Source organism: Podarcis gaigeae, assembly GCF_964106915.1.
Source record: "Podarcis gaigeae genome assembly, chromosome: 1".
NCBI lineage: Eukaryota > Metazoa > Chordata > Lepidosauria > Squamata > Lacertidae > Podarcis > Podarcis gaigeae.
The window spans coordinates 78528840-78550689 of NC_139678.1; the positions used below are offsets into that span (position 1 = coordinate 78528840).

Below are 21850 nucleotides of genomic sequence, written 5' to 3' on the forward strand. Positions count from 1 at the left end.
GTGCCCTATGGTCCGGTGCGCCCTATAGAGCGAAAATACGGTAGTTCACATGTTTCTGCAGAGGAAAATAAAACTACAACATAATTGTGTTGTAATATGTACAAAATCTTAACAGTACAAACAGGTGGGGATAATCCTACACACTTTCAGAAATTTTCATAGACAAGGTATGGGTCTGTGCTAAGCATACAAAAACCCCAAGGTCTGCCCCCAATTATTATTATTATTATTATTATTATTATTATTATTATTATTATACCGCTCTATACCTGGAGGTCTCAGGGCGGTTCACATAAAAAGGTCATAATATATAAAATAACAATAAAAGCAATAACCCAATAATACCCCGCTCCCAAAGAGCCACATTTCAAAAGGGCATTGGATGTTGATCAGGTCAACCAAAGGCCTGGTTAAAAAGGAACATTTTTGCCAGGCGCCTAAAGGTGTATAATGAAGGCGGCAGGCGAACTTCCCTGGGGAGAGCATTCCACAGATGGGGAGCCACTGCAGAGAAGGCCACCTCTCATGTTGCCACCCTCCGGACCTCTCTCTAAAGGATGAGGCTAGCACATGGATGCCAGCTTCAGACAACTAGGAATAGAATGTCCTGGCCACATGGAGAAAGTAGTGGCTGTTTGTCCATTTCCTGCTTTCCTTGTGCTACTTGCTGTCTAGCACTGTCTCTCTCCTTCCTGCCCCAGAGCAAAGGGCACAGGGTATTGCAGAGAGGTATCCTCCAAATGGTGCCTTCCTCTGTGGCTTAGAGCAGCATCTGCCCAAGCGAGAAAACAGCTCACTTGGAGGGATTTCTATTTCCAGGCAGATGGGTTATGTTTGATGGAAGGTAGAAGCAAGGATGGATTTAGAGCAGCACAACCGGTTCTACTGCACTGGGCCCAGAGGGCGCCACAACTGTGGCATAGTAAATTGAGCAGAACAGAAGATAAGAGGGGAGGAATTTTGGCCTTGCACAAGGTCCTGCTGAAATTTGAAAGTCCAGTGTCCACCTTTGGGGGAGGAGATATAATGGTGGCAAGAGGTGCAGTGGAAACTAGACAAACAAGTAGATGATTTTTTGTATTACAAATGTTGAGCAAAATATTTTTAAAGTACCCAAAGGGTAATATTTTAACATTGAAAAAAGGAAGACAACCCAGTTATGTCTCAAATGTCATTTTATTCCATTGCAAAAGGAAAAACATACTGAATTTTCATATAAACGTTTTTAAAAAAAGGTTCATAAGAGTAGGATATGATTTCATTTGCTAGCATATTTGCTACGGGAAAATGTCTAGACATCATATCCCACAAAACTTGTCAACTCAGCCAATAGCTGTTTCCTAGAGGCATAGTATTGTATGTAGCATCCATACGCAGCACACCTATCCAACAAATGACCTCAGCAGAAGTCTTAAAGTTCTCTTAGCATAAGGGGCATTTTGTATTTTGGGTTTATTTCGTTTGCTACAAGTATTTTCAAGTATATAGAGAACTATATTTTTAAAAATGCGAAGAGTGGCTTCATAAAGTTATGTTTGGGGGAATGTATTAGGAGTATCAGAATTTTCTGTTGCCCTCATCAGAGAAGGAATCTCCCAAGTGTTGCTCCTTCATCACCACCTTCTTGCATTTTTCAGTGTTGTACTTTGGCTTTGCTTCCCTTTTACTAGTATAGGAATGGTGAAGATGTGTGTTAGGGTTCAGACACTACAGTCTCATCTCCGTACTTCAAATCAGTTGAGGAGATGAGCAGCCCAGGTTCACTATTATGCCACATAGTGCCAGAACAAAATTTGACCACACTTATCAGTCTTCATTTTCCATAACTTCTACAGCATTGCTTTCTAAATAGTAAATGAAACTTAAATAATGGAAATTACTGGTTATTTACTGGTGATTCTCTTCCTTTTCCCAGGTGCTGAAGAAGTGCTTTTGCTTGCCAGAAGAACAGATTTACGAAGAATTTCCTTGGACATGCCAGATTTCACCGACATCATTTTGCAAATAGATAATATCAGGCATGCTATTGCGATAGACTATGATCCTGTGGAGGGTTATATATACTGGACTGATGATGATGTCAGAGCCATTCGTCGGGCTTTTCTCGATGGGTCAGGAGCCCAAACCCTTGTGACGACAGAAGTAAATCACCCTGATGGCATAGCTGTAGACTGGGTGGCTAGAAACTTGTACTGGACCGACACTGGTACCGATCGCATTGAAGTTACGCGGCTGAATGGGACATCGAGGAAGATCATTATATCAGAAAACCTAGATGAACCTAGAGCAATAGTGCTTAATCCTGTGATGGGGTGAGTGTTGCATATCTTTGATCATTGATACAAAACGAAGAGATGGCTCTGCTTTTCTTTTCTAGGCTTGTGAAAGAAGGTATTTAAATGTTGTATATTCTGAGAGTGCAGGATATATTGTATTGGTGGTGCTAGTCTCTGCTGAATTCACTGCCATTCTTCCAATCCATACGCTTCATTACTATCTATTTAGGATAGCCAAGCATCAAATCCTGTGTTGTAGTGAGAGCCTTCATGATTTCTTGAGTGGGATTTTGTATCTCCTCCTTTATTTAAAATGACAACTTATGAATCCTGTGAGCTCTGGGGATACACAGACTGCTAATTACAGATTCTACTACTAATTAAAGTTTCTCAGCAAATGTCACAACTTGAAATTGCAGTAGTATATTTTCATCAAATATTTGTGTGTAAGGAGGAGGCATGTGTAAAACAGCCTATTATTTGTTCCCAACAGCTATATGTATTGGACAGACTGGGGTGAAAATCCGAAGATTGAGTCTGCTTATTTAGATGGTTCTGAGAGGAAAGTTCTGGTGAATACATCATTAGGGTGGCCTAATGGTTTGGCGTTGGATCTTGAAGAAAATAAACTTTACTGGGGAGATGCGAAGACTGACAAAATTGAGGTAAATTAGAAAAATTACATTTTTTCAGACAGCTTTGATAAGAACTAACTCTCTTGAGCTACTATGAACTATGAGTATTACTCATATTGCCGCATTGGCTTATCTTTGTTTTCTTGGAAATGTTCTATTTTTACCACAAATAGTTTCTGAACTGGTTGAATTTCCAAGCACTACAGAGTTCTATAAATGGGAGTTAAGGTGTGGATGCAATAGAGATCTGTGACTATATTGTTGCAACTGAATTAATTTTAATAGACCCTGACCCAGGAATCAGAAGAGCAATTGGAACTAAACTGTTATTGTAAAACTTACTTAACTGAGTCTTTGGCTCATTCTTGAATGCGCCGAAACTTGGAGAAAGGTTTTTTAAGCAAATGTTGTTCTGTTTGAGATGTTTCAGCAGAGTTGCCTTGTTTTGTTTTGTTCTGCACATGTACGGTAGTTCGTTTAGCTGTCCTCATACAGATGGATGGAAGGGTTTTGTGTAACTTCAAGACTTCCTAACTTTATGCAATAGTAGATGTAAATAAGTTCAATAAAATATGTCTTCTAATACATAGCTGCCAAGCCAGCTGTAGGAATGCTTGAACATCTCTATATGGTGTTCAGAGGACTTTCCCCTCTGTCCAAACACCTAATACTAAATGCCTTTTAGGAGAGTGTAAAGGAAAAACAGATTAGGACATTAAGGGAATAACTTAACAGCAGGAAAAAGTGTGCTAATGTTTCTATTTACATGCTTATGAGGCAAGGTCTGATAGTTCCAAAATTCTGGTTTCTCACTCATGAGTTTTGGCTTTATTTGCTTTGAGTTAGAGGTTTGAAGGTGAGAAACAGTTAGTCGCTCACATACTTTGCTCTACTAGTCTGCTTCCTAAATGAGACACATCACGTTTCTTTTTGTAAGTGGGTTTTTGAGTTTAAAAGATGATGAGAGAATGAGATTTGAGTGCCTCATTGATATGAAGCTGCTTTAAACTGTGTCAGATCAGTGGCCTGTGTAGTCCAGAACTGTCTCTTCTGCATTGAAATGCATGTGCCCTTCCATTGAAATATGCTTCTCCCCGAGGGGATTGGCCCCGATTTCTCAAATCTTTAGAAATTGCCCCAACCCAGCACAATGATGATAAAGCACCTACTTTTGGTGCTGTGTAAATAATGCATACTATTTATACTATTTATTCACTGGATATTGGAACTTGTAAAGAGGTGTCCTTGTTAATCTGTTTCTTATTCATAGGACTCCTTCTCCTGGAATAGAGTAAAGAGATGATTGTAGTTTCTTATATTTGAATTTAAATGCTCCCGATATTTAGAGTACTACAGGGTACTAAATAAATCTTTGGTCAAGGACCTTCCGCAAAACAGGTCCTGGGCCTTCAGGTGTGTGTGTGGGGGGGTTATATTAAGTTTTTTTTGGGGGGAGGGGGAGAGTTGCCCAGTTTAATCTATAGACAAGGATGCTCAGTTGGTAGTTTTGTTAATTCCATTGCATATCATGATGCTTCTCCAACACTATGTTACTTTCAGAAAATAAAACTCTTTTTACCTACCCAGTTCCTTGAGGTGGAAGGCCCACCCCCATCCCCGCTCCTAAAGCAGCTAAACATTGCCGTGCACGTTAGGAGTGAGTGTGCTCCTTATTTATGTGTGTTAAACCTTCACATGGCAAAAACAGCAGTTACTCTTTCTTGGCAGAGACCTTCCCATCTGCAGCATTCAGCTGTAAATACAAAGGACTCAGTCACTTCACAAGCAGTTTATATCCTGAAGAAACCATTTGGCAAGGCCTGTCAAACTTTGCGTGACAACAGCCTTTGGGGCTTTCACTGCAAATTTGGCACCCTGTGGTAGCATTGTTCCCAGCTTTTAAAACTTTTTGCTAAGTTAGTTTGGCAGCATGTGCAAAAGGGTAAGGAGTGGGGGGGGGGGGAAGTGAAGAAAGATGAGAAATACAGCAGATTTCACATAGTTTATGTGGAAATAATGTATATTGACTCTACAGAATCGGCTGCTGCAGAGTTAAGGAACATAAAAGAATTGAAAGCAAATTTAGGACTTCATTGGGAAAAAAGTTAACTTTCCTTGAACGAACAGTAGATTAATACGGATTACAAGGTTCCAGCAGAGAGTGAAGCAAAGAGCCACTGGCATCCACGTGTGGAAGTTCCTAATTCTCTTTAAAAACCAATTTTGTGGTTTGGTATTATCTCTTCAGGATTTGCTTAATGACCCTGAGGCATAATTACAAAAATCTGAACTATTTCCCTATTTTTAGACATGCTTCTAATTTAAATATTTTTGAAGCTATAGTTAGGGATGAAATGCAACACAGGGAATTATCCAATGTGGGGTTGTATCTCTCTCCACCGCCTCATTTATCATTTTAAAGGTTTTGCAGTTACTTTCTCCTGAAGGAGTCAGACTTTATGCCTAGACATTCTGAAACATTGTGTTATGCTAAGAAGTCTCTCTGAAGCGTGACACCCGGGTCATTAGTGTCAGACCGCTCTTCTGTCCCCTCCATCTACCAACCCACCAAAGTCCACTCGGTAACTCTTATTAACCCAATTCATCCTGGCTTTGCTCTCTGGTCACAGATGATAAAATGTGAAAATATTTCTGTAAACTAAGGATAAATAATGCCTAGCCTGTACCTCAGTGATCAGAAAAGGCTTTCAGAGTGTTTATCTGTCTAGAAAACAATCTTTCCCCAGGATATTTCTACTGTATGATATGTGATATTTGAAATAATGACCTCAATCTAGGTCAGGGCAAGAAAAGTTTCCCCCCATAAAAGGTAGCAGAAACTTCTTGTTAACTGATTGTTGTCTTTTCATCCATAAATGAATGTAGATTAATCCAGAATTTTTGAATTCATCCTAGCATCTATTCATTAAAATGTAATTATATTCTTGTAGAAGTGCTAATGATAAAAAAAAACTGGTAAAAAAAGAAAGAAAGGAAAGACAATCAAAATCTGATTCAGAATATTAGTTGCAGGGCAAATTAGCACAGCTCGTATCCCTCCCCCTTTCAGTACCCAAATTTGCCTTGCCACAATGCAAAACACAGGGGGCCACAGTATTAGCAAGAAGAGTGAATGTGAGTAGGGATTCTTTTGTCTTGAAATTCTAATGTGATCTTTTTCATTTGCCGAAACTTTTCTATTTTTGCTTTGGAAGAAATCACTTTAGTTCTCGCAATACTATTCATAGTTAGTCAAGCTTTTTTAAAGTTAAAGAAAAGTTGCAGACTTGTGCTTAAAATTAATTGTGCTTTCTTAATTCGATGCCAAAATGAACTTTTATTTCAAAAAATGGGACAGGGAGGAGGAAACCATTGGGAGCTCTGAATAGGAGGAATCTGACCTTTGACCACTGAGAAGGCTGTGTCAGAAGTAAAGCAACTGCCTTCCCACAGTTGAAGGAGAAATAGGCATTGATCACTATGAGCCCTACCGAGTTGACTGACCCCGAGGAAACAACTAAAGGGCCACTGTCGACTGCAACAGTATAACTACACACAAATCTGAAACTTGGATAACAACTAATAGTTTACTTCCGGTGGGTGAAAGAGAATGCTAACTTTCAACCACTTCCTATACAATTTGCCCATGCCTTATTCTTCTAAAAAAGAAACCCAAGGCATAGCCATTACAGTACTTGGCTCCCAACATCACTTTTGTGTGCAGAAGCTCTGACCATATTATTTATTTCTGTACATTTTATTTTGTTTCCTTTTACTTTTACACCATCTTCTCCAGTCCAAAATAACTCCCTCAAGATTATTCACAACATAAACTTGCATGGGATGCTTGTCTCCAATGCTCTCCTTTCAGCTGTGGCTCCTATGTCATATCGTGTGCTTCTCTGGAGGATCTCCTGATCTTCTAGATTTTGATCATAAGTACCATTGGCCTGGGCAACCAATAGCAACAAGCAGCAGCAAACATCTGCTGCCCTGCCCACCATTAAGACAATGGCTTGGATCCTAATGTGAGTTGTTAAGGAAGTTCACAGATTTCCTTTCTCTTGCTCTCCCCTGCACCCCATCCCACATTGCTCAGGAGTTGCCCTCACAACCCCGATAAGGCTTTTTTTATGGCCACAGGTGGCTGCAGTGGAAGCAAGGAGATGAAAAACTTTCCTTCTGTGATTTTCATTAACTTTGGATCCAAGGCAATAGCATTTGAAGCAACAAGTAATGTCTGCCCTGCATGCAACTGGGGTGGTGGCAGCACAGCAGTGGCGATGCAGCTTTTAATCTTAGCAGAAGTAGTAATGAGAGTGGCTCAGGACCAGTCTGGAACAAACAGACTCTAGCTGCTCTTTGCCGATAACTAAACTGAACAGGAGAAGTCTTATCAGTTTATAGGTCAATTCATACCGTCCTAACATGAATCATACGCTTACCCCCCCCCCCAAAAAAAGTGCTGCACTCTCACTACAGTGGGAATTGGTTCAAATGGTATTCAAAAGAATGTAATTTTGCATGCAGCCATATAATTACTTGTCATTCATTTCTGCCCTGTGATCAGTTGCAGGGAAACTTATGGATTGTACTGGTGTAAGATTCCTGTGATGATTTTTCAACTTTATTTCCATTATAATTTATCAACACATACAGAACATGCTTTTCTTTTCAGAAGTTTGCAGGACGGAGTTGGCTTATACAATATTCTGTCTCTCTCTCTCTCTCTCTCTCTCTCTCTCTCTCTCTCACACACACACACACACACACACACACACACACAGCCCCCCCCAATCTTGAGCTAAGGTGTCATGCTCTTTCCTATGGCCAAATATGTAATAGAAATTGAATGTCCACTTATTCCAAGTTGTACATGGTTTTGAACTCTGTGTTCTATGAACCTATGGAGGGAGAAGGCTGCTGAACAACATCCTGAAAATAGTGTTAGCTGACCAGAATCCCTCTGCATCCCCCCTTAATAGAAATGCTGAGCCAGATTCCATCTATCTGGTATCTGCAGTGGTGGGAAGATTTTTTTAAAAAAATGCATTTCTTCAGCTTTTTTATATAAGTGTTTAGTGCCTTGATGAGACAGCAGTCACTCAAACAGGGAAGACTTTCCTCACCACTTTGACTCGAGTCATCCTGTGGGAAAGGAAGCTAACTTATTCTAAACTGTAGGTGACCCTTGCCTTTTTTTGTGAGCAATGAAGACATAATGGGGGCCCAGCGAAGGTTTAGCGGAACCCCCACAGCCATCTGCGCACTTCATTGGCAGAAGTGCCTTTCACTTGAACTTGCATTTGACAAGCGTGTTCTGTCTTTCTCATTCAGAAGGGTCCTTCAAAGCCAGCTAATTGAAATGCTTGCACCCCTCTGTTCCTTTTCCTTGTGTCACCCCCCTCTCTCTCCCCCCCCCCATTTGCTTAAATTGCAGGGCACTAGTATTCATGGTTAATGAGCAAAAAAAGCCCATGCAGTTCTAGAGCTACATTTCTTTAAAAAAGCAAAACTATATAGGAAAGTTTCTGAGTTCTGGTCCCCCCCCCCAACCCCCAGCCCCTCATACCAGCGTCTGAGAATCTAGTTTAGTCTAATAAAGAAGCTGAACACACACACACCCTTCCCAAGTTTCTGTTGCACACTTGTTAAAAATTCTTTTTGTCTTCCTAGCCCTGGACTTTATGAAATGAAACACAAATCAGGCCCCTGGAATAAAAGGTTGCATGTATGCCTTGTGGCATTTGGAATGAAACTATTCACTGCCTGAATGACTATAAATAGAAAGCCAGGAGCTGTCTATTTCTCAACTTGGGGCTCCCTGTAAAGGAGCACCCTTCCCAATAAAAGGTGACTTTTGAAAGAAAACTTTGTTCTTTCCTTGTGGGAATTGAATTGCTCAGGAATTCTTCTTCGTGCACTTCTGGTTAGAAGGCATTAATCTCCAATTTATTTTTAACAACAGCATTCTCTGTGTAATAAATGTGTATTCTTGGACCTGTAGCCAGATATGCCATCTCATCTGTGGAGTTCCATGTAAAATTCTGAATACAGAACAAACAGTTCTCTTTGCATTTTGCTGCTGAAAGCTTTCTATTGGCTCACTTCCAGCTGTCGGCTCCTTTTTATCTTGTATTCATTTTTTAGTAAGAAGGCTAAATTAGTGGTGCACAGGTTTTTTTCCCAGGTTTTGAGAGACAGAACAAGAATCGTGATTGATTTTTATTATTATTATTATAAAAGATTTTATTCTCCCGATGGACTTCTGAAGTTGCCGACATAAGAACTCCAATAGCTTACTGTTGCAGTTCTTCAGGCAATTTGTTTGGTTGATTTGGCCGATATGAATGCTCAGAAATCCCCTGTGTTGTGCACTTATGCAAATGCAGTTTCAGAGCACTTTCTCCTCCCCTTTTAGGTTTTTCTAAAGAAACCAGGAGATGCCGGGAGGGGAGTTGCTCATTGACTGGTATAGTTCTACTGGCTTTGATGGGGCTACAAGCGTGAAAGTGGTGAAAGTGGTCAATAAATCATCCGCCTGAGCAGGCAATTTTAAAAACTGTCTTACACCACAATTGTTTGAGTTGTGAGAAGAGGAATTCACACCTAAGTTGGAAGCTTTCTGCAAAATTAACATATGGAATTTAAATCACCTCCCTGTTAAGTCATTTTGTTTTAGCTTCTAGGTATCTTTTCATTTCTTTCTGTGATTGTATATGCAAATTTACCGAGGATACATTTGCATCCTGGTCTTGGTTTTTTAGTTAAGAGGCATTTCTTATTATGAAAGCTTACAGCATTAACCTATTGAAAACTACCTATTATATTTAAACTTCAGCCTTATTTTTGAATAAAAAGCAATAGGAAACAATTATTTGAGGCCTGTCTTAATTTTGTATACTGAATTAATCTAGAACTGGGAAATGGCCATACTTCAGCTTGCATGAGGAAATGACGGAAAATAGTTAAACTTAAAGATGATTGATTACTCATGTGGCTGAACCATAAGAAACCTCTAGGTGGCTTAAGTTGTTTTTAACACACACACCCCAGTTGAACATTGGCATAGGCAAACAATATAATGCCCCATGTCTTTCCACTTAATATTGGTTGCCTCTTGGCTTTTATGATTGCAGTCGTTCGTATGTCTGCATGCTGATTTCAGTGTAATGCTCCATATGTTTTGCTTGTCACCTTTTATTGTAAGACTTCCTTCACCTAAGGTGGCCCCCTGCTGCCCTTTTGCATGGCAGCTCCTATAGGTAGCCCTGCTGCCTTTTCCCTTTCTAACTTTCCCTTGGGAGCCTGTTGAGAACTATTGAAGACGTTGAATCCATTGTCAGTTTTCATCTTGCTTTGTCTCTGCGGACTTTGTTCATCATTTACCACAATTTTACAAGGTGGTTTTTTTTTTGAAAATGTCGTCTATCATCCATTCATACATGTAAATTTTCCATTCAGTTGTTCATTCTGTTTACAGTGGCTAGATTCCCCCCTCCCCCCCGTAATGGCCATTTGCCTTTTTAAATCTCTTCTGGAGATGTTTAATTTCCTTATAATACAACATCATAACATGGTTGCTTAAATGTTGATTGAGGTCCTACGTATAACTAGAAAATTTTCTATTGGTGAAATTTCTGAACTTTTAAAATATGCTACCATTGATTGGTTGTTATCTAATGCTAACTTCTGCATATATATATATAATGTATAAAACTGGTTTAAGCATGTTTAGGTACTGACAAATAGTTTCAGCATGTTAGAGGATTATACAGCTGTGATGCTGCTTGGATTTTGAACTGACCTTGTTGACTGGACTTGTTTCCTAATTGCATCGAATTGTAATATTTTAGAGGATGACGGACTATGAGTTTAGCTGCAATGATACACACATCCTTGTGTAACCTTGAAAATTAATGGGATTTAATCGGACTAAATGCATGCAAGATTACAGCCAGTGTCACGACTGCTACTGTTAGAATAGTTCCCATTACCAGGTCCTCTAGTAATTGTCTGTCACTTGGTGAAAACCAAAGATGGAGATTTACAAAGGAAGTCTAGCTGCATAAGAACTGGCATGCAAATTTTCTTACCCCAAGTCTGCCTAAGTACTCATTATTTCATTTCAGCACTAATCACTATCTTTGGATCTAATTCTCACTGCTTTGTTCGCTTGTTCAGCCTTCCAGTATATTGCTGTTTAGGACTATGACTTGCATTTTGAAGTTCAAGCATTTAATTGCTATTGTGAAGTCATTATGAAAGATTTCCTTGTGCTAACATCCAAATTTCCATGCTGAATTCTTAACACTCATAAATATATTAGTGAAATGCTGTAAGATAAAAGTATATTGCACGTGTTTTAATCTCTTCCAAAAGTGTTATAGCCCCTACGCTATTGACACCACTTCAAAACAAAATGATGTCAGCTACTATGGCCAACGGAAGACTACTCTTTTTAAAAAATCCTGCTATTGCTCAATATATTCTCCTTTCAGTGTGAGACGTTTTATTACTTGGTGCCATGTCCAACCTAATTGCTTTCCATATTGCCGTATTGGAGAAAGGTTCTCAGCTAACTACTGTAAATGTGAACATGCATCAGACTTCTCTCTTCTTGTGGGAGTTATCTAGGATAAGATTTATCTCTAGCTTTACTTACTGCTGCTATAGTAAGATGTGGGCTTGAAAGAAGGCTGGAGAAATGGATTTGACCAAAGCTTAACTGCCAGTGGTCTTCCACTGTAGCAATAACAAGGCCAGATATTATGAATCTTGTTAAAACATAACACAGGCTATGGATGTCCAGGTCTCCCAACATTCATTTGGGTCAGCTTTCCTGTGGTATTTCATTTCTCACCCTTCAATATATATTTTTTATAATTGCATTTAAACTTGATAAGCTAGGGGTGGCCCAAATTACTCTGATCAAAATGAATATAGAAAGTGAAACAACCAAAAGCTTAACTGGGGTCCACTCTGTCCATAGCAACTTCTGAAAATAGGGTGTGTAAAACCTTAGAATTTACGTGTGCCACAAAGTACATGTTTATGTGGTCAATACTACTTCAAGAGCCCTGGAGTAGGTCCTTCCCTATTTTTGTAACATAAAAACAAAACTGTGTCGCTGACTGCACAGCAAAAAACCCATGACAAGAAACTTCAGGGGTCTGTTGGATCACAGGGGTATTTTTTCTGCTCCATCTTGGACTCCAAAAAAAGAGAGAGCTGAACAAACTTTTAAAGCAGTTGGAAATGGAAGCTGGGGGGGCGGTATGGGGTGAGCGCAGAGGTGCTGCAAAATTTGGTTGGAGGCTGCATGTAGCGGCCTTTAAGGAGGAGGAGGAAGCAGACTTTGCAGAAAACAAGCAATATAGAACTACTTTTTGTAGGTGCATCTTGAGTTCACAATCTTTCAGTCACATTTCCTTGTTTTCATCACTGTGTTGGGATCTTAAGATACCAATAATTGATTTGTGGGTGTGGGTGTGAGGGGGGTTAAGCAAAGGCACAATCGTCTCCTGCAGCTTATCTCATGGGTGGGGTGGAAGCTGGGTCCTGTTACTCCTGCATCATGTCATGCATTTTAATTATTAATTAATTAATATAATTAAGGGAGGGGTCTCACAAATGAATGTTCCAAGTATATAAAATCAAAAGCTTTTACTAAAATGTTAAGAACAACAAATAGCCATAGTAACAAGGAACACATGACTGGAGACAGCTTTTCTGCCCTTGGTGTTATATGCAAACCTAGTAACCCTTCATGCTTTTGACCATTGTAGTGTAATTTGATTTTTCATAGCCTTGTTCACCATTTGAAGCGGTATGGAAGATGGTGTGAGTGAGCCGACATTGGTTATACTCAAGAGTAGCCCCTTTTGAAATCAATGAAATTAAGACCATTGATTTCAATGTGTGTACTCCTAATAGGACATAGCTTGATATCACCCAGTTTTCAAATTAAGGCACAATCTAATGCAGTCAATGGGGGGGGGGCAAGCATAGCAAAGTGGCAGAGCATTTTCAGTATATGGCATCTCCATATATATATCTTATTATAAAAGCATCAGGTAGCTGATGGTGGGAAAAACCTCTGCCTGAGACCCTGGAAAGCTACTGTCAGCCAGAGTAGACTGCGCTGGGCAAGAACACCAAATAGCTTGGCCTGGCTAAGGCAGCTTTCCCCCTCTTTGGGCCTCAGGCTGAGTGGAGGCAAGCAGCTTGCCACTTACTCCCCTTTCAGCCTAGCTGCCAGGCGCCAGATGTGTGCATGTCCCTGTGTGCCGCTCTCCGCTGCCAGCATTTTGCTAGCAGCAGGAGGGCATGTGCACATGTGGCACCATCCTCTTTGCTTGCTTGCTCCAAACCAAACGGGATTGGCTGGTGGTGGTAGCAAGAAGTTCCTCTTCTCGATTCCTGCTTGGCTTTATGCCCAGCTGTTAAAAGTTCAGGATCCTTTTCCTTATTTCTGTCTGTTCACCCGAGCGGCGGCTGCTGGTAAATAACACTGCTCAGTATGGTGCTGCCTCTGCCGTTGCCATCTATTACCTTAATCTTTTAAGAGACACATTTCCCCCCAGGCTTTTGTTAAAGCTAAGCCCTGTCTTTGTATGTTATAATTAATTATTTGTATTGATGTTCTGTATATTGATGTAACCTTTGTGTTTTTAATTTTGCTGCATTTAGAGGTATATAAATGGATGGTAGTAATAATAAGAATAAGAATAAGAATTTCCTTAATATCTGAGGGCTGTCCTTTGTATGTAGGAAATCCCTCCTAGGCTCTCCTTTCCCATTGTTCCTACCTGGCATGTTTGCATGTAGGTACCATGTTTGAAAATAGCAAGGATGACAGAGACCTTTGCTTCAAGATGATAAAGGGTCTGGAAACCAAGCCTTATGAGGAACACTGGAGGGAGTTGGGTGTGTTTAGCCTCAGAAAGAGGAGATTAAGAGGAGATATGATAGCTGTCTTCAAATATCTAAAGGGCTGTCACATGGAAGATGGAGCACATTTGTTTTCTAGGACCCAAACCAATGGATTCAAGTTACAAGAAAGTAGATTCCAACCAGACAGGAAGAATTTCTGGTGGTAAGAGCTGTTCCACAGTGGAACACACTCCCTCAGGAGGTGGTAGACTCTCCTTTATTGGGTGTTGTTAAGCAGAGGTTGGATGGCTATCTATCTGTCTTGGATGAGATTTGTACATGGCTGGGGGTTGGACTAGATGACTCCCAGGGTTCCTTCCAGCTCTGTGATTCTTCCGTGTCCTCTTTCATTCTCAGTGGATGTACAAATTGCTTTCCTCCAAAGGGCAAATACAAATAGTAAGGAGGCAGGCTTTCAGTTGCTAATAGACACCTCCAGAATTTGCTTCCTGCTAAAATGTATAGGCCTGAAAGTCCTCCAAAAGCAGAAGAAAAAGATTGTACTTCAATTGCCATTTTAGGGGTTAGGGATATAGGTGTGCATGTATTAGCTGTATGACTTTTGAATGCTGTCAGTTTGTCATATATTTAGACTGGCTGCTGCCTGCCCTGAAGGTATACTGGAACAGGATTGAGCAATTCTGTGAATATAAAGAACGAAAGACTTGTGTAGAATTCAATAATAGCTAGAATCAGAATTAAGGGACACTTCTTTTATTCAGGATTAACTTGGTCTAGTTAACCCCCAAAGAAACTCCCAAATGACATTTATTTCATAGAATTATGGAATTGTAGACTTGAAAGGGACCCCAACGGCCATCTAGCCCAAACCCTGCAATTATTTATTTACTTGTATCGTTATTTAATTATATTTGTTGGTTGCTTTCCTCACAAAAGTGACCCAAAGCAACTTAAATTTAATTAAAAGACATGCAACCAATAAAAGCCTAAAAACACATACATAGAGAAATTCTCTTCGGGGGTATTCCTCAACAGTTACTTCATTCCCATACTCAATGAAACCGTTGCCTAATGTAATCCCCCATCACTTAGGCATTTGTATCCACATTTGTTATTCCTGTATTGAGTGTTTTAATGTAACTCATAGGTGAACAGTACAAGCCGCACAGATTTCTACTTTTTGTATATAAAACAAACATTGCAATTGTATGGAGACTTCCAGTTGATACAAAACACAAGTACGTACGTTTCTACTATCATAATAAACATTAATTTTTAGAATCTGTTTTAGGGTTTTCTTTGAGAAATGTAATTGACCCCACCTCCTACAATCCTGCTTTATTGTTTTACGGCAGGCATCCCCAAACTCAGCCCTCCAGATGTTTTGGGACTACAGCTCCCATCATCCCTAGCTAACAGAACCAGTGGTCAGGGATGATGGGAATTGTAATCCCAAAACATGGGGGGGGGAGTTTGGGGATGCCTGTTTTAGGGAATGCTCATACATTATTGTTTTTTAAACCATCCAGCAACAACAACAACTGCCTTTTCTGCTGTTGCTTGACTTCTCCCAGCTATTAACCTTGCAGGTTACAGGCCCCATTGTAAAAAGCAGCTGCACCTGGAAACTGATTGGAAGTGGGTTGGGTAGGTATGGCCAAGAGTAACTACTAATACCACTACCACTACAATTTCTTACTCACCCTTCGCTATAAGGTTCCACAGCACATTATGGCAATTAAAAAATACAATATTAAAACATGTTTAAAACAAATTACAGTCACACAAATAGGATGGGTCCTGAAATACCTATCAGGCATCAAAAGGAAAGAGGAGTATTTTCAGCATGCAGAACACTTCTATAGAATTCAAATAATAACTGGAATTTGAATTCAGGGATGTTTCTTTTATTGAGGATTAACTTGGTCCAGTTCGTGCGGTGGTGGCAGCAGTAGCATCTCTTAGCAGCAGCAGCAGCAGCAGCAGTATATTTGGCCAGTCAGTTCCATATAATTTCTCTCTATAGCTCGGAGCTAGAGCCCCTGACGAGCATGTGGGAAGGTCCAGGTTCGGTCCCTGTTATCTCCTGGTGGTGCTGGGAGAGATTTCTGCCTGAAACCCTGGAGGTTCCTATAATTATCTGAATATTTCCCATCACAGTTATGATTCACAACAGAGGGCTTTATTTGTACTATTTTAAAGTTCTTTCTGATGTGTGTACCTTTGTCTGATTAACTAGTTCCAAATAAGTCTTGGACACAGAATCATCTGCATTCTTCTTCTTCTTCTTCTTCTTCTTCTTCTTCTTCTTCTTCTTCTTCTTCTTCTTCTTCTTCTTCTTCTTCTTTCATTCTATAACAAACAAAAACAATTACCCCCCACAGTTTAAAAGGCCATAGCTTGTCTAATTAACCAAAGGCCTGGGAGAAGAGGATTGTTTTTGCCTGGCATGTAAAGATATGTAAGAAAGATGCCAGGCGAGGCTCCCTGGGGAGAGCATTCCACTAGCAGGGAGCCACCAGAGAAAAGGCTCGTTCTTGTGTTGCCACCCTCTGGATTTCTCATGGAGGGCCTCAGATGATCATCTCAGGGCCTGGGTTGATTCAGTCCTTGAGGTATGCTTTCCTAACTACAGAATAGATAGAGGATGATTGGCTTGCTTGGGTAGATGAGTTGGAATGAGATTGAGGAAGGACTAAGGCTTGAATTTACTTTTCTTTTCCATTATAATGGATCATTGCATTGCTTTGGAAATACCTTTAAAGCAATGGGTTAAATTTTACAACTGGCAAGTGTACTTTTGGTTGCGGAAGACATTCCTGCTATAGCTTACTGTACTTCCCATAAGTTGTTCCTAAGGCCCAAGGGATCCTCCAAAACAATACAGTATTTGAACTGGTGACGTGCCCCCTTGTGTAAGCAGATGTATATTTTCTTTCTTGGAAAGGGCACCATTAGAGCCAAGCTCATTTTAAAAAAATAAATCTTCTCTTGAATGGATACACAAACATATGTGCGTATCTACAGGTGTGATCTTATGATATTCATTACATAGGTTAAAACACAAATGGATGCTTCCATATTTATGAGCTGTAGGCCTCGAGTTTAAATGAGGCCATTACTTAATATCTCTCCAAATTTTTGGCAAACAGAATTGTACATGTGTAGCTATCGGCAATGAAAGTCCCTGATGCGTATTAATTCAAGGTGGGGAGAGTAACATGCATTGATCTTTAATTAGTCAACGGAGCACAGTTTGCAGAATCTTGTTAGGTATTAATAGACGCTTGCGTTGCCTGGGGGTAGGGGGAAAGAATGGGATGCGTAATTGAGCCTATCTCTAATCATTCCTTATGTCATGAAATTCCAGCCAGACACAATCAGTGTGCCTTGCTTTGGTTTTGTCAGTGGGAGCCTTAGAGAGTGTTTGTGTGCAAAATTTGCTTTTAACCTGCTATGCTCTTGTTTTGTAACACTTAGGGACAGGTATTTGCTTTCTGAAAAACATTATCATCCTTATTGATGAGACAGTGAAGGAAGGCAACTACCAGAGAAGGGTGTTGGTATACATCTGTTATGTTACAGTTGTCTCGGACATGACATAACAGCTACTAATCCATGCTACCCATTGTCTTGCCTGATGCTTGGCTTTGGGAGTTTATGAAAACAGAAAGCCACGTGTGTTTGGTAGACTTCCATATTTCACGGTGAATTTACACTCTGGGTTCCCTGCCCTCCAGAATGAGTAAAAGAAATTGGTATAGGTTGGACACCTGAAAAAGCTATTTGAGGAGCAAAGAAAGATATACAGTGAATTATTGGTGTAATGGAAGACCTGAAATTATAGAGTTTAATTGAACCATGTCTGAATTGAGGCTATGATCCAGTTCAGGTAAAACAAAAAACTTCTTAGTTTCATGGTTTAAATAGTGTAAATATTTGAGTGTCTTTGAACATGCACATAAAGAATTATATATGCATTAGGTAAGGAATGTCTTTCAAAACTACTACTATTGGGAAAATAGAGGCTATTGTCCCCCTTTTTTGAAGAAAAAAAAAAGCACACACCTACTTTAGTCGGGATTGCTCTCCCAGTGTTCATAAGCATGACACTGCACGCCTTCTAAAAATGGAAAGGATGCAAGAGTATGTTGCATCCCCCCCTCCGAAAAAGCCCAAAGCTCACTCTTGATTTAACCTGAAGTAGAATCACAGGGGTGATGTGATGTCTCAACATGCCCTTGGTTTGTATTGAAAAGCTATATTTTGAATGCAACGTGTCACAACTTCAGTCAAAGAGCTCATTGTAGCATAGAAGCTTCCATTATCTTTCCCTTTTACTGGGCAGCTGCTCTCTTTTTTCTAATCACATTTGGCTTTATTAAAATGTTTTGCATGGCTTTAGCCTGGATCAGACTAATGACACCTAGGAGGGAGCAAAAGGAATCCTGAGAAGCAGAAAGGCTGACCTGCATCAAACCCAAAGGTGCCTGTGAAAATGATGACCCATTAATAGTGTAGACTAGGACATGACTTTTGAAATTAACAGGTAGAAGATATCCAAAATATTGCCTATTGTCCATAATTTTATTTGTCTTTAGTTGCTAGCTAGCCTGAGGCAAGCATATTTATTGGTCCTTTATTGGAATAGATATTGAATCATTTTGTTTATATTTTTGCAAAATTACTTTGCAGCCTGCCATATTGGACCTCAGCCCAGAGAAATACCTGGTTGGTGGATGTTGTTTCTCTCCCCTCCCCCACCCCATTTATTTCATTCATCTTTTCCTCGAACTTTCTCCTTAGAGGAACATTGGGGCTGTTTGAATAAGCAAATTGATATGCTGTTAAATGAATTTGGTAACTTTCAGCAAATTATAAAGGAGAAAAAACAGCATATATGAATCATTGTTAGTCATATGAAACTTTTCTTGCCTTTTTTTTATTTTACCTGAGTTGCACTATAATTTATGGGTTCACCCAGACTTGTGAACGCAGTGGTTTAGCGGAACTGGGATTTATGGTCATTGAAGGTCTAGGCGAACAATTCAAGTTTCCGATTGTGTCACAAGAACATATAGCTAATCTGCAGTGCTAACAAGTAGGAGAGCAAACGTAGCATCTTTAGAGGCAGAAATTCTGCATGTGTCTGGATAGACATGGTGCACAATGCACTTAAATTATATTCTTTCTTTGGAGTTATATTCTTTTCTGAGTGTAAATTGGAATCTCAGCCAGCAATAAAATAGAACAAGACTAAGCTATGAAGGAATGGAATGTATTTCAGCCTTGGTGCGAAGTCAGAATCACATTCGTTTGTAAAATAAAACGTGTGAATAAGCTGTGGACATTGGATTCATTATAACTTTCCAGGATTGTTCCTTTCTATTCAGCAGCTCTCCCCTTTCGATTTTTGCTGCTAAGTCCATTGAGCCTTTAGAGGAAATAATTGTCTTTAGGTTGTGATCTTTCATGGGTTGTGCTTTTTTTTTAAAAAAAGCTGTTTGCTAGACAAAAAGATAATGCATAACTGTTGTGTAGCCAATCCTAAGACTACATCATGCTTGCAAGCGTGACCCTTGGGTGATGCAGAGAAAAGCTAAGCCACACATCACTGAACATGCTGTAGATATTAAAATAGTTTGACAGAGGGGAAACCTCTATTATAAATTGGGGTTTGATTTGGAAAAGTCTGCGGTGTTGGATCTCATTTGGAATATCTGAGAAGCCAGTCCTAAAAGAATTGCAGCTTAGTTTAAGGGTGTGTTTAAGTTGCGGCAGACTAAGTGCGCCTCACTTGTCAAAAATTTTAGTGAAGCTTTCTGTGTTGTTAAAGGTTTCCCTTCAACTAATTATCTCATGCAAAAGGAAGTGTGCATTGTAGATATTTGTTATGGTTATGTTTGCGGCTTATTAGCATAATTACACAGAAACGGGGATTGAAGTTTCTTGTTTTATAACAATGTTGTGGTTCACAGTTGCCATCACAGCTGGTGAATTATCTATTCACAATGCATTCCATATGTGCTGGAGACCACATTGAGTAGGAATTTACAGGGCACAAGAGAGGAGTGTAAATAGTGGGGGTAGATATGCTACTCTCTCCCCCCCCCTCCCTTCCATCCTGAGAATCCATGTATGAAAGGCTTGGTAAAACAATGGGGGGGTCATACTTTGTGTTTGAACTTCAAATGAACATTCAAATGCAATTTAATTTTGGCCAAGGGGCCTGAGCATTGGCAGGAGCAGTTGGCTGAACTGCAGATAAATATCAAACTTTATTAGAGAGTGCCTATAGGGTATGAATGTGTCCATAAGAACTCTGCTTCTGATACTTCCTAGATAGTGCAGCAGGGAGGTTGTAAGGAGAGAGTTACCGCTGGGTCTAATAGTAGCATGGACTTGTTCGGGTTCACAGCCCACTTGTGGAGACTGTGCTGTGGCATTTCATAAGCACCTGGTTTATGTGGCATTTGAAAACCTGACAGTTTTGCAGATTTACATTCAATAAGTTTACTTCCCCAAAAGATACTCCAGACTAGCTGTCTACAGCGGGGGTTCTGCATTATTTAATCCACAGATATAATTGGAGGGTGAAAAATATAACACTCCACTTCATTTGGTGGGACCAGCCTTCCTCAGCCTAGTGCCCTCCAGGTGTTTGAGAGCACAGCTCTTATTTGCTTTAGCCAGCAAGAACGAAGGGAGTCTGAAGTATCTGAAGGGCACCGGATTGGGGAAGGCTGCTATAAATCAGTGTGATCTTGCAACAAAAGATTGTGCCACTGCAATTGATGGAACTTGTTTGAGTAAATTTGGTAAGGTTTGCAAGATTCTATTTTAAGGGAAACTTAAAAATCCAAAGTGTTTTAAAACAGTAGATTGCACTTTCGGAAAGAGTTGTAATTCAAGTCTGAACTAACTACTTGATTTCAAGGCAATTTTTGCAATGTGGATTACATTAGGATCATATGCTCTAACACAGTAAGCGTAAAAACAGTAGGTTTGGGACGTAAATTAACACCACCATTCAAAATAAGATTTTATCCACATGTCACAGAAAGAGATTTGATAATGCGGCTAGAAAAAAGCAAAACCTGCAAATGCTAGTTATATAAATCAAATTCAGTTTTATTCCAGGCAGGTTCTGAAGCAGATAAAAGCCTTGTTCACACACAACGCTAAGCCAGACTATGGCTTAAAAGTCTTAAAGTAAAAGAGTAAATGTGCTGGTGGATAGTTTGAAAAGCATCAACAATTTGCTCCCTCTCTGCTCTTGCTGCAATGCTAAACCATGGTTTGGCTTATTGTTGCATGTGAACCAGAACTCATGGTTTGCCTCACACAAATCATGAGCTGTAACCAAAGTTTGTTCTTGGCCTATTGCTTGTGGGTGACAAACCATGAGCCCAGGTTTTCACATAATGCTAAGCCAAACCATGGTTTGGATCCTGGTAGCAAGGCAGGATGCTGGGGGTGGGTGTTAGAGAGCAAGCACTGTTAATTATCTAACTGCACCAGCATGCTCGCTCATTAATGCCTTGTGTTACATACAGACGAGGCCGCAGAAATATCTTTGGCTGCCCCAGTCAGTGACAGGTGGTTTACAATATGAAAGCACAATAATACAATACATACTAACAAACTATAGCTCCTCCCCTCACTTGTCATCACTAGCTGTAAATTGCTGGATATAAACAGTTATTATGCAGGGATTTTGTTTAGGCATAGATGTACATAGTGATTGATTTTGAAACATGAGGCATAATGCTTCAACAGTAAACATGAACCAAAGAATGCTAAGATTCAAGAGGAGTTTTGCATACCTTAAGAACTTCCAGGTAATCGGTTCGAAGTGTGGCCTGAAGGCACATGAGACCGCCACCTTGCTGAAGGCGAGCAGGTCAGTGCCTGGAAGGGGAACCACCTGGAAACCACATGGATATCGCCTTAGATTGCATTATTGAAGAAATGTGGAAAATGTAAGAAAACAAATAAATAAAAGGCCTGGTTTAGAGATGACCCTAAATCATGGTTTGTTTA

General features: G+C 39.9%; 1 protein-coding gene across 2 annotated transcripts in view; it reads left to right on the top strand.

The window, feature by feature from the left end:
- The window catches only part of LRP5 (LDL receptor related protein 5), a 117169-nt gene that overhangs the window by 60643 nt on the left and 34676 nt on the right, over positions 1-21850 (top strand). For both annotated transcript variants that reach the window (XR_014568127.1, XM_083756101.1), the window contains exons 6-7: positions 1916-2312; positions 2770-2941. Coding sequence is in view for 1 of the 2 variants with exons in the window: in XM_083756101.1 (XP_083612227.1) it covers positions 1916-2312; positions 2770-2941 (569 nt within the window). In the remaining variant the exon portion in view is untranslated. The remainder of the gene's footprint in view (positions 1-1915; positions 2313-2769; positions 2942-21850) is intronic.